The sequence below is a fragment of the Erithacus rubecula genome (assembly GCF_903797595.1).
Source record: "Erithacus rubecula genome assembly, chromosome: 3".
NCBI lineage: Eukaryota > Metazoa > Chordata > Aves > Passeriformes > Muscicapidae > Erithacus > Erithacus rubecula.
In genome coordinates this window covers 65,588,420-65,600,544 of record NC_136689.1, presented here as the reverse complement: position 1 = coordinate 65,600,544, position 12,125 = coordinate 65,588,420, and the positions used below count along the sequence as shown (strand labels likewise).

Here is a 12,125-nt window from a genome sequence, read left to right as displayed (position 1 = left end):
TGTTTAAAATTCTTCTCTGCAAAAAAAGCCAAACCAAACGAACATAAAAAAAACAAAACCCACAACACCCCCCCAACAAACAAACAAACAAAAAATCCCAAGAAAATTACATCAGACCTGATGCACAGATATCATTAATTGCTTAGGAAGAGTATAACTTTATAAGGGTAAAGTGAATGTATTTGGAAAATGACAAATTGAACATTTAAACCAAAGATAACTCCTAAGGAACAAGATAAACAGAATTTTGATGCAATGATTTTCAGCTGGGTAAAGTTATTATTAAGAAATCAAAGTATTTGATAAAACTGTTTCCATTCATTTTAAAATTTCAGAGAAATATATTCTGAGGGTAACTAATTGATATGTTTTAACGTTTTTGAAAGAGTGTTTTGGCTGTCTTTCCAAAATATTTTATACATATACAATACTAATGTCAAATGGAAATTCTTCAATATCTTTAGACCTCAAACCAAAACCATGTTCTCATACCTCTAGATTTTCCTAAAAACTGCATATATTTCCATTAAAATACTCTTACACTCTTAAAATGCTCTTAAAATACTGACATCTCTATTCAAGCATACAGAATAAGGCAATATATATAAAAGAACTTAAAATAATATTATGGCAAAATGGTATGTGGTCACTGAAATAACAGCCAAAATTCAAGTCCTCCCAAAAAGAGGTATTAGTAAGGCCAAACACAAATCTGTGTGACTGCTCTCCAAAATGATCTGAAAATGTGCAGTGCCTGTCTGCCTGTGACTCTGGTCATGCAGCTCCAGGCCAAAACAACTGCCTGCACCAGTGTACAGTGGAAATCATCCTGGACTCTGGAATACCACAGCTGCTTGCAGCCCTGATTTTTCAAGGACATGACAAGAGAACACCACACACTCAGTACATGGGAAATTGACTCAAAAAATCCTGAAGTTTATTACCACTCAGAATACAGTCAATTACATACTAAGAAAAAAAAAAAAAAAAAAAAAAAGTTATTTGCCTTCTTTGCAGAGCTGAGGAAAAACAGATACTGTAAACCAGAATTCTGTCACCGTACACCTACAAAGAAGTAAGGCATCTCTGATGGACAGAACTGACAACTTCATTTTTTTCCTGCATTTCTTATCTCAGTTACAAACTACCATTTTGGTCAGAAGACCAGGCCTCTCTTTTCTCATTATTGCCTCGGACTTTTTTTCGTTTCATCACCCTTTACACTTTTTTTCCTGCCCAACACACAGAAACATCAAAAAACAGTCTGCTGGCAGTCCTTGTCAATCACAAACTTCATTAGGATATCCAGTGAGCAAAAGGCTTATTCAGCTTGGATAACTGTCACACATAAAATTTTAACACTGCTGTTAAAATACCTAAGTGATGAAGGTGCAAAAAATAACACTGACGGGATTCTATAGCACAGGGACTAAAAGCAAAGTAAGATTTCCCCATTAAAGTGACCAAACAAGGTATGCTGGGAGTAAGAGAAAGAATCTAATTTCTATATAAGAGTGGTTTAAAAAAAAAAAATCTATTCTAGAAGCTTTCTATTCTAGAACTTTCTATTCTAGAACTGGTTATCTAGAGAAGTCTCACTATTAAGACCGAGGCAAAGGGGGGCACTATGTACCTTGGCCTTTCCTTCATCCTTTGTCACTATGTTTACCTCTACAACTAACACAGGATGGAGGTCTTCTTAGCCTTTATTTTGTTGCTGATGTATCTCTAGAAACATTTTTTATTTTCTTTTATGGCAGTAGCTGGATAAAGTTCCAGCTAGGGTTTGGCTTTTCTGATTTTCTTTCTGCATAAGCTCATGACATTCATGGAGTTCTCTGGCATAGTATGCCCTTTCCTCTACAGGTCAAAAACTCTGTAAACTAAATTTTTTTTCTCCTGAGTTCCCTTGAAAGCTCTCTGTTCAGCCAGGCTGCTTTTCTCCCCTGCTAGCTCATCTTCCAGGACATGGGGACAGCCTGCTCCTGTGCCTTGAAGATTTCTGTCCTGAAGAATGTTCAGCCTTCCTGGACACCGCTGTCCTCCAGGACTATCCCCCAAGCGACTCTCTGAACAGGTCTCCTAAACAGGCCCAAATCTGCCCCCTGGAAGTCAAAGGGGGATCAGTTCTGCTGATCCTCCACTTTACTTCTGTGAGAATTGCTAACTCTGTCATTTCAGGAGTGCTGTGCCCAAGGCGTGCTGCAATCTTCTCATCACACAACAGTCCTTTTCTCTTGGCAAACAATAGATCCAGTGGGGTGACTTCCCTGTTTGGTTCCCTCACCAGCTGCATTAGGAATTTATCTTCCACACACTCCAGGAACCTCCTAGACTCCTTCCTCTCTGTGGCATTATATTCCCAGCAGACATCTGGTAAATTGAAGTTCCCACAAGAAAAAGGGGCAGCAATCTTGAGGCTGTTTGATAGTTTTGTGTTCCATGACTCCCTAAAATCAGATCAACATATGTCAGTCTAAGTAGGAAAAGCAACTGGCACTGAAAAAACAGTGCAAATTATTTTGCTCAGTTTTGTTCCTAGGTCAGCAGTCATTTGTAAAAATCAGATTTACTAGTTTCAAAATCTTGAAGGATTCAGACGAGACTGCATGCATTCAATTAACTTGTTTCCAATGTGAACAAATTGACAAATTTGTTTTGACAAATTTTTTTCCCTGATTCTTCTATATTCTGGGTAGCTTTATTAGTCAAATAATATTGCACATTCTAAAAGAAAAATCAAATTCCATTAAAATTCAGTTTAGAGGGACAAGAAAGAAATGCATCTATAAATAAAAATACAACTTCCACCAGTTAAGAGAGAACATAATGGATAACTGAAATAAATTTGCAATAAATCAGGAAAGACCTTAAAAATTATTTGCAGAAAAATTCCAATGGAGAGGCTCAAAGCTTCTGACTTTGCTCATAACTACAAGAAATTAAAGAAATAGAAAGCAGATGAGCTGCAAGCATGTCATATGATGTTACCCTGAACTTATTACCCATTGTTAGTATCTTTATTGGGCCACGAAGGCTTGGGATCTGAAAATCATAGTAAGTTGGTTAGCTAGATTCTCTGGAGCTTTTCTGGGTCAATGTCATACTCAAAACAGCTCTGCATGCAACCAGGTGAGGTCAACCATGGTGCTCTTTGACTAAATCTCTTATGAAAACCCTCAAAAATGGAGATGACAAACTCTCTCAGGGAAGACCTGCTCCAGTCCCGCATTGCCCTGGAGAGAACTCCTACTAGATTCCCACTGAGCTTCAGACACATCAAACAAACAGGAAATTTTGAAGTTTTGATTATCTTCATTTGCAACCAGATGTATTTTAATGGCTTTCACAAGTTTATAAATTCTATTGTTTTCTGTACCCAAACCACTCACCACATGCCATTATTTAAATCACTAATGATATTTAGAAATATCCCTTAAATCCATTTAGTTGAGACTATAATCTAACATATTATAAAGCATCAGTGGCTCTACTTTTTGTCAACCAAGCAGAAGAAAATAGTACACTTGTTAAAAACCACCCTTTTGACTCAAAATCTAACATCTTGCTTCTCTGCATATTGATTTTCCTCCAGTACAAATCACTCTCCCGTGCTCAGACTGTCTGCTTGGGTAGTAGGGCAGAAGGACAGACATGAAATTACTTACAGTCTACTAAATTCCCTCTCCTGGTGTACACTTCTGGGCATCCCAACACTCTGTGACATTTACTTCAGGACACTGGAGATGCTCCTGTGTTCTGAAGGTGACCTCAGTTACTCTAAGACACGAATTATATTCTTCACAGTTACCACATAAGTTCTTTTGGGTGGCAGAAGAAAATCTGGGGCTAGGAGATGACATAAAGAATATATTCACTCCGAGAAATATAAACCAAAAAAGTTGAATTTTCCATCACAATCTATATGTACTCATGTCCTGGTTTTGTCTGGAAAGTCAAATTAATTTTCTTCCTATTAGCTGGTACAGTGCTTTCTTTTGGATTTAGGATGAGAGTGATATTGATAACACACTGACCTCTCTGCTCTTGGCAAGTACATTTATACTAAGTCAGGAAGTTTTCAGCTTCTCACACCAACCCACCTGCAAGTAGGCTGGGAGGCACACAAAGCTGGCAGGAAGGACAGCCAGGGTGCTCCAAATTGGCCAAAGGGATATTCTGTACCATGTGGTGTCCTGCTCACTATACACACCAGGGAGAAAGTCAGCTGGGGGCTGCTGCTCAGGAACTGGCAGGGCTGCAGGACAGTTGGCTGCAGCTTGTTCTGTATATTCTAATTATTATTATCCATTCCTTTTCTATTAAAAAGTCTTCATCTCAACTCACTAATTTTACCATTTTTCTCCCCAAATTCTCTCTCTCATCCCATTGGGGAGAGGGGAGCAAGTGAGCACTTGTGTGGTGTTTAGCTGTCTGCAAAGTTAAACCAGAGCAACCAAACTAGAAGAAAAAGCACAGTAAGCAAATAAAGAGACAATAAGTAGCTGATCATGCTCCAGGCATGCTCCTACAAATATGCAATTTGCACTCATGAAGTATTGCTACTGTCTAACTGAAGTCACGAATCAATAATACTAATCTGTAACACCTTATACTTTTGCTGCAAGTTGGTTCCTCACACGAAGTCCTTGGGTTAAGTCCCGTGCACTGCCATATCACATTACAGCAGCCCTGAGGACACAGCAGGCAGGGTGCTTATCTTGGCACGCAAGAAGCCAAAGGGGTGTCCCTTCTACCTATGGGTGTGGTGTAAACACCGGGGCAGGACTGTTGTGGTGACAGCAGAACTCTAAATGTAACAGCTGCTGATCATTTCTTGCTGGAAACTGCTATGGCTTTTCATGCTCATAAATGTGTATACGCCACAAGGTTTTAGACGGTTTCTGATTTTATAGTATCTAAGAACAGGCTCATCAAAAGATCAGAGATCCTTACTTTAAGGAAAGGCACAACTTGCACTGTGACACAGTGTCAAAAAAGCACATCAGCATGGTAAACATACCAGATAATTTCTGTCCTTTAAAATTTGCTGTGCACTTCACTTCCTCACTGCTCATCCCAAAGTACAAACCCATTGCTGGAAACACACTGGCCCAGACACGAGCTTCATTCAGCTGTTCACCAACTGCACATCTCAAGCCATTTCCATTATGCACAATCCTGTCTTTGTTAGCCAGAACAAGGCTAACAAGCCAGGGACACTCAGGACAGCAAAGAGCAGGAGAAAACCTTGAGAGCAGCAGAACATGATGCAAACACACATTGCTGCATGGAGTCAGCAGCTCATTTTCAGCCCCACAATCCTTCTTCCTAGTCACTCCCTGGCACCTGGGGTTTGTGGAATACCTGTGCCTTGCAGAGCACAGAGCTCACCACAGTTATGCAAGTTTAAAGGCTTCTGTTCCCAACTCTTGCCTGAGAGATGATTCACAGCACAGGTAGCTCACATGTCTCTTCATGTGGTTGAACTGAGTGGTAAAGTAAATGAATTACCATTGGGCAATGAAATTCTGCAGTGTGGATGAGCAGCACCTTATAGAACACAGCAGATAGCTCAAGGAGACCAGGCCTGTACCTATCTTCTGCAAAAAAAAATAGTGTGTGCCTTTCACAGCCAGCCAGAGAAAGCAGACAGGCAGGCAGGCTGGTATCCTGTGTGGCAGGAGGAGTGAACCCCCATCCCTCTCTGCACCCTGAGCATGGACACAGCACATGGTGCCAGGCTCCGGCTGCAGCCTGACTCCAGCTCTCCCCTGCCAGGAAAGAGCACACAGACCAGACATGAGCTATATCTGCTTCACAAAATTACAAAATCACAAAATCATTAGGATTGGAACGGATTCTGGAGATCATCTAGTCCAACTCCCTGCCAAGGGAGGGTGACCTAGAGCAGGTGACACAGGAACACATCCACGTGGGTTTCCAATGTCTCCAAGAGACTTCACGATCTCCCTGGGCAGCATGTTCCAGCGTTCTGCCACCTTCATTGTAAAGAAATTGATCATGTCGAAGTGAAACTTCTTGTGTTTTAGCTAATGGCCTTTGTAAAGAAATTGATCATGTCGAAGTGAATCTTCTTGTGTTTTAGCTAATGGCCTTTGCTCCTCATCCTGTTGCCGGGCACCACTGAAAAGAGTCGGGCACCATCCTCATGACACCCACCCCCAAAATGTTTATATGCATTAATGAGCTCCCCTCTCAGTCTTCCCTCCTCCAGACTAAACAGGCCCAGCTCCCAATCTCTCCTCAGAAGAGAGATGCTCCAGACGCTTCCTCATCTTTGTGGCACTCCACTGGACCCTCTCCAGCAGCTCCTTGTCCTTGAGGAGCCGAGACCCAGCACCGATGCCTCCGGCTGGGACAATCTCTGTGCTGTCCCTTCTTCCTAGCAGCCCATCCCCTGGTGCTTTTGCGGCAGTCCGGGCCCGGCAGGGGTCCGGGCGCTGCCCATTCCCTGCGCTCGGAGCCGGGCCCAGGCCCGGTGCCGTCCCGCTGTCGCTGCAGGGCGCGGCTCGGCTCCTGCCGCGGCCGCAGCTCCCCGCGCCCGCCGCCCCGGAGCCCTTCCCCGCACCTGTAGTTGTAGCTGCCGAAGCGCTGGCTCTCCCGCAGCAGGGCGCGGTACAGCCGCAGCACCTGGGCACGGCTGGACGCTGCCATGTTGCCGACACCGCGCCGCTCCTCCCGCGGCGAGGCCCCTTTTCCCCGCCCTCTCTCCCGCCGCCTGCGACGGGCGCAGCCGCGGCGGAGCGGAGCCGCAGGGCCGGCGGTGAGTGGCGGCGCGGAGCGGCGGCCGCGGCTCGGCCCGGGCCCGGCGCAGGGCGGGGCGGGGAACAGCGAGCGCCCGGCCGGGGCAGCCGTGGGCGCCGTGGGCTCGGGGGACTCGGGGCCGGTAACCGGGTCCCGCCGGGTCGGGCCTGCCCGGCAGCTCCGGCAGGGATCCCAAGGCACGGCTGCCCCGGGGTGCGTGGGGCGGCTGTGAGGGGCCCGGTCACGGGGAGGGAAGGCCCGGGCGGCCGGGAAAGCGAAAGCAGCGCTGCGATGCCGTGCTCGGCGGGGCAGCAGCGCGGGTGCGAGCCCCGCTGTCGGTGTGCCGCACGGGAGGGGATGCTGGGGAGCAACAAGTGATGTGTGCTGGGAGTTGCCTCGGAATCGCTGAACACATTGGCAGTCTGAGTTCATGTGCTGGACAGGGTCCATCCGAGGCCACGAAGATAATTTGGAGTCTGGAGCATCTGTCTGCATGAGGAGAGACTGCGTGTGCTGGGCCTGTTTAGTCTGGAGAAGAGAGGACTGAGAGGGGATCTCATGAATATGTATAACAAAGGTGGATTACGAGAGGGTGATGCCAGACTCTTCAGTGATGCCCAGCAAAAGGATAAGGAGAAGTGGCCATAAACTAGAACTGAAAGGTTTCACCTCAATCTCAGAAACAACTTTACATTAACGATAGCAGAACAGTGGAACATGCTGTGCAGGGAGCTTGTGGAGTCTTACTCTCTGGAGATATTGAAAACCCACCTGGATAGATTCCTGTGTCACCTGCTCAAAGTGACCCTGGCTTGTCAGGGAGCTTGTACTAAAGGATCTTCAGAGGTCCCTTCCAACCCCAACCATTCTGTGATTCTCTGAAATCACTACAGACAATTGTAGTCGTTGTACATCACTGTACATTGTACCAGGGCCTGTTGTGTTACAGTGATTTTTGAGTTATTCCTCTCTCAATATCTGTTTTTAAGATGAGTTCTGTTATTTAAACCACACATCAAGCATCCTCCTTTGCTGAAAGTTTTACCACTGCAGAATAAACTTAATTTTGTAACTTACAGGTATTATGCTGCGGCTGTGTTTAATACTGATTTTTGAATTTTGTCAGCAATACAATTTATTTAGAGTCATGGAATCATGAAGGTTGGAGGAGACCTTTAGTCTCAGTCCAAGTGTCCACCCAGCACTGCTACTGTAACCCCTAAACCACCTCACCCAGTGGCACATCCAGGAGTTTCTTACAAACCTCCAGGGATTGTAACTCCACTGTCTTCCTGGATAACCTATTCCAACCTTAACCATCCTAACAATGTATTTTTTCCCCGTAATATCTAATCTGAATCTCCCCATCTCAGTTTAAAGCCATTTCCTCTGGTTCTCTCACTGCAGGCATGGCAGAAGAAATCAGTTCCCACTTCAGTAGAACCCCCTTTCAGATATCATGACAGGATTCCTACTTCCCTCACAGTTTGTTATTTATATACCAGATGTTTAACACAACTATCATGTAGATACTCTACATGTCTCTGGCAAAAGTGCTTCAAATGCCACTTCTGATTTAACTTGTGTTTGCATTCATATGCATTTGAGTATTATCATCAGTTGTACATCTGATGCAATTTACAGTTTGTTGCAAAGAACTAAAATAGTTCTGTGCTTTTGGACTAAATTAGTATAGACACATTCATTTATTTCAGATTTACCTTTACAGATATGCTGTGTTTCAGCAGCCCTTTTAGTCTTCTGGAAATGGAGATTTTCTGTATGTCAAGAATTTCCTGGATATTCTCTTTATCAAAGCCCAGACTAGAAATGTTACAGGGAATCTAGAAAAACATGCACATATGCAACTGCAGTACTGGGATATGCATCATGCTTCTGAGGCCTTCCCTTGTAAGTTACAAACCAGTGTGTTTTGGGTTAGGTCTTGGCATTAAGGACACCCACATGGAGAAATACAAGGCAAACATGCCCTTCCTTTGATGGTGAAACCAACCAGATTCTCCTAGTAGCCCAAGCCATGTTGTTAGAGCAGACTGCCATGCCAGAAGCAGAGCCCATCTGTGGTGCTGGTGTTCCCATCTTTGCAGCTGTTGGTGACTGGGCTGCTTAATCCATATTACAGCAGAACTCTGGCTTTGTGTCTACACTTACATCTTCTCTGAAAGCAGCAGTGGCCACCCTGCCCTTTGTTATGAGGGTGGGCTTCAGACAGCTTAAAAAGATACGGTTCTGCCACATACAGAGCTAAACTTAGGTTTGAGAGTTTAGCAAAGTTATGTGATACCATTCTGTGGATGTGTGGCAGTTGTTCCATCTAATTTTACAACAGCTCTCAGGTATTGCTGGAAATGAAGTTTTCATTGTACAGTCCTCAGCTCTAAAAGATGGAGTAATTTGGAAGGAATGCTGAATGCATTCAGCAAATTTTATTTTCATGAATTATATTTAATATTTGAAAAGTAATTATAAATTATTTTTAGATAGTTTCAGATGCAAATCTTGTTCCTGAAACTTCCTGACAGTTTTTGTGAGTTTTATGTTTTAAATTTATTTAGGTAATCATGTTTTTCTTTTGAAAAAGCCTAGAAACCTCTTATGTTTAGAATAAGCAGTAAGCACATACACAATGTATGATCAAATGCAAAGTTAATCTATCAAAGGAGAAAAGTCTTCTTGTCTCCCTTTTCTAGCTTCACCTGTAATGCACTCAAGGAGGTAAGATCAATTTTTGGCAAAAGCTACTCACCTCTGTGCAGTTGGGTTGGCAGTGCTAAGTGGAACAATGAATTATTTTCTTATGCATTTGTTAGTGTGTTTTCTTGGAAGCAGAGGGTTATGGTCCCAGAAGTTGTGTCATTCTGCAGGAAGTGGACATTGCTGTGACTGGGATACACGTGTTTCTGCTGGCCTTTGCTTATGTGCACCACTGCAAGCCTGCAGGGAATTCAAAGGACAGACACAACCCAAATGACCACTCTGTGTCCTGGGACACTGGAGCCTGTGTGTGGGGAAGCAGCAACAACCACTTTGTTAACTGCCTCCCCACTCCCAAGGGGAAAACTATACCTGAATTCAGGGTTGGTGAGTGTTCATTTTGACAGAAGTGTTTGCTTTCAGGCTTTGGTCTGGGAAGGAAGGTGTCCCTTGCCCGGCTTTCTGCATCTCTTAGCATAAATAAGCACTTTGAGAGGATATAATAGTATCAGTACTTGGAATATCTAAATGTGCAATTGCTAAAAGAGGGAAGGGAGAGGAAAGAATTTGGATGAAGTACCTGCAGGGGCTGTGGACTGGAGTGGAAAGGAACAGCTGTTCTATTCTCTGGGACATAGTCAATGTCTTATTGTCTGTTTGCTGAATTGTTCCTTGTGGTGCACTATTTCATCTTCATGACACAGCACTGAACACTTTCAGAGAGCATGTGCTTTCCTGGTAGGCTGCTGTTGGTTTTCATTATTTTTCTTTGGGGGTCAGAATGATAGTTGATTGTTGAGATATTATAATCTCTTTTAATGGTTGTTTTTCAGTTTGTGAAAACATGCTAATTTTTCTGTGCTGCAGTGTTGTGGTGTCTCTTTTCTTTTCTTGTCTTAATTCTTGGTTGATAGGGTCGTGCACAGTGAGATCCTACACAGTGTAGAGTAGGACCTTTAAAAAAAGAATTATAAATCACAAGAATTTTGGGATTTCAGTGAAAAATGTAACAAACTATAATTTAACTGTTCTGTATGCTGAATTAAGATTTCCACAGTATCAGTGTGAGGCCTTGACTGACTCTGCTATTTAAAAAAATTGTATTTGGTTGGTTGCCCTGTAGAAAAGAACATTTTTATTTATAAGGAGAAACGTCCGTATTTCAAATTCAGCTAAACTCCTGAATTCTTTGTGCATTTAAAAATTTCTACCTGGAAGTTCAGAGAGAAGAAAAAAATGGTGACAAAACTCTTCTCTCAGTCAGCTTTTTTGTAAGTTACCGCATGTCTTTCCAAACTGAATTGCACAATGTTGTGTCTTTGTTTAAAGTAACATGGTAACAACAGTAATAATAGGAAAACCAGAACACAACCAGTAGTGCATTTCCTATTGTAATACTTGGTCTTTTAAGAGAACAGGCAGGCGTCAGACTAAAAGAAACACCGAATTTTGTTTTCCTTGTTGGCAACAGTTTTAACTTTGTAATTTGCTGTGGCTTAAGTCCTCCAGAAACTTCATGGGCGTTGTGTTACCTGACAATTTAGGAGCTGGGCAGTTCAGCAGTCACAGGATCATTCTGCATCAATGAAATGCACTGTTATGCACCATATATCAATATATATCATATATCAATTTTGAAAGATGTTCTTAGTGGACAAAGGTTGATAAAGTCCTTTGAAATGCTTAAAATAAAAAAAAAAAAAACTATAGAAGTCCATAGTTAAAAGGATAATTTTGTGTTATAGGCAAAATAATACCTAATAGGGGATTAAAATTACCAGTAATGCTTAAACAGTTCTGCATGCAATAGTTGCATCTAATGCAAATTACACTTCTAAACACTTCTAACCTTAATGCTGATGAAGACAAGAACCCAACAAAAAAAATAACATCTCTTTGCTGTGTGGTTTTTTGTTATCTGAAATCTTGCTCAGAAATCTAATCATGAGAAGCATAAAGGACAGGATTAATGAAGTGTTCTCATCCATGACCTCATCAATTTAGAAAGGCTTTCTTTGCTGTGCTTTCCGGTGTTTTATCAAATCTAGCTTTAAATAACTTCTCTTTCTGTTGCAAATTATATTGTATTTTCTACTTTATATAGTATTGCTGTTAAGAAATGTTTTTTGACACTCATCCTATGTCACCCTCTTCCCTGAGTTCATCCCACTTTTTCATTTATGCCCCTTTAGAGTCACACTGTGTAATCCCTCTCCCTCTCCTCTGTGATTTACAATATCATTGTAATTCTCAGTAGCTGTCAGCCAGACAGGTGAAATTATGTAGGTATTTTGATATTTTTTTCTGCCCTCTTTCAGAGGATATTGAAAATTTTAGCTTAGGAAGCAAACTTAGCAGTAAAACAAAGACTGATATTTTGTTTAAGAGCAACTGAGGTTCTCTTTGTAGCCTCCCCTGTATATTTTTTTGCTGACTTGGGATTTCCAGTTTGGCAGGTTGGTTACAAATGATACTGCCAGTCTTTTGAGTTAAAGATTGAACCTAAGATGTTTTCCTAGAGCAAAGTTCTGTCTTCTCATTTTTGTCATATATACATGTGTATGTGAGTGTGCAGAAAAACACGCTTATGTGGTGGTGGTTAAAGGCCATGCTCTTCATTTCAGATTTTCCATGTTTCAGCT

At 42.5% G+C, this 12,125-nt stretch overlaps 2 protein-coding genes across 8 annotated transcripts in view; one reads left to right on the top strand and one right to left on the bottom strand.

The window, feature by feature from the left end:
* LYRM4 (LYR motif containing 4) overlaps positions 1 to 6,728 on the bottom strand; it is an 83,522-nt gene extending 76,794 nt beyond the window's left edge. For 2 of the 3 annotated variants that reach the window (XM_079299458.1, XM_079299459.1), the window contains exon 1: positions 6,593 to 6,728. In XM_079299458.1, coding sequence (XP_079155584.1) covers positions 6,593 to 6,678 — 86 coding nt within the window. In that variant the 5' untranslated portion in view covers positions 6,679 to 6,728. The remainder of the gene's footprint in view (positions 1 to 6,592) is intronic. The other variant, XM_079299460.1, reaches the window with a different exon arrangement.
* The window catches only part of FARS2 (phenylalanyl-tRNA synthetase 2, mitochondrial), a 227,899-nt gene continuing 222,449 nt past the window's right edge, over positions 6,676 to 12,125 (top strand). For 2 of the 5 annotated variants that reach the window (XM_079299456.1, XM_079299455.1), the window contains exon 1: positions 6,676 to 6,787. The gene's annotated coding sequence lies outside the window, so the exon portion shown is untranslated. Of the gene's footprint in view, positions 6,788 to 6,850; positions 6,982 to 12,125 lie in introns of those variants that run through there. The other 3 variants (XM_079299453.1, XM_079299454.1, XM_079299452.1) reach the window with 2 other exon arrangements.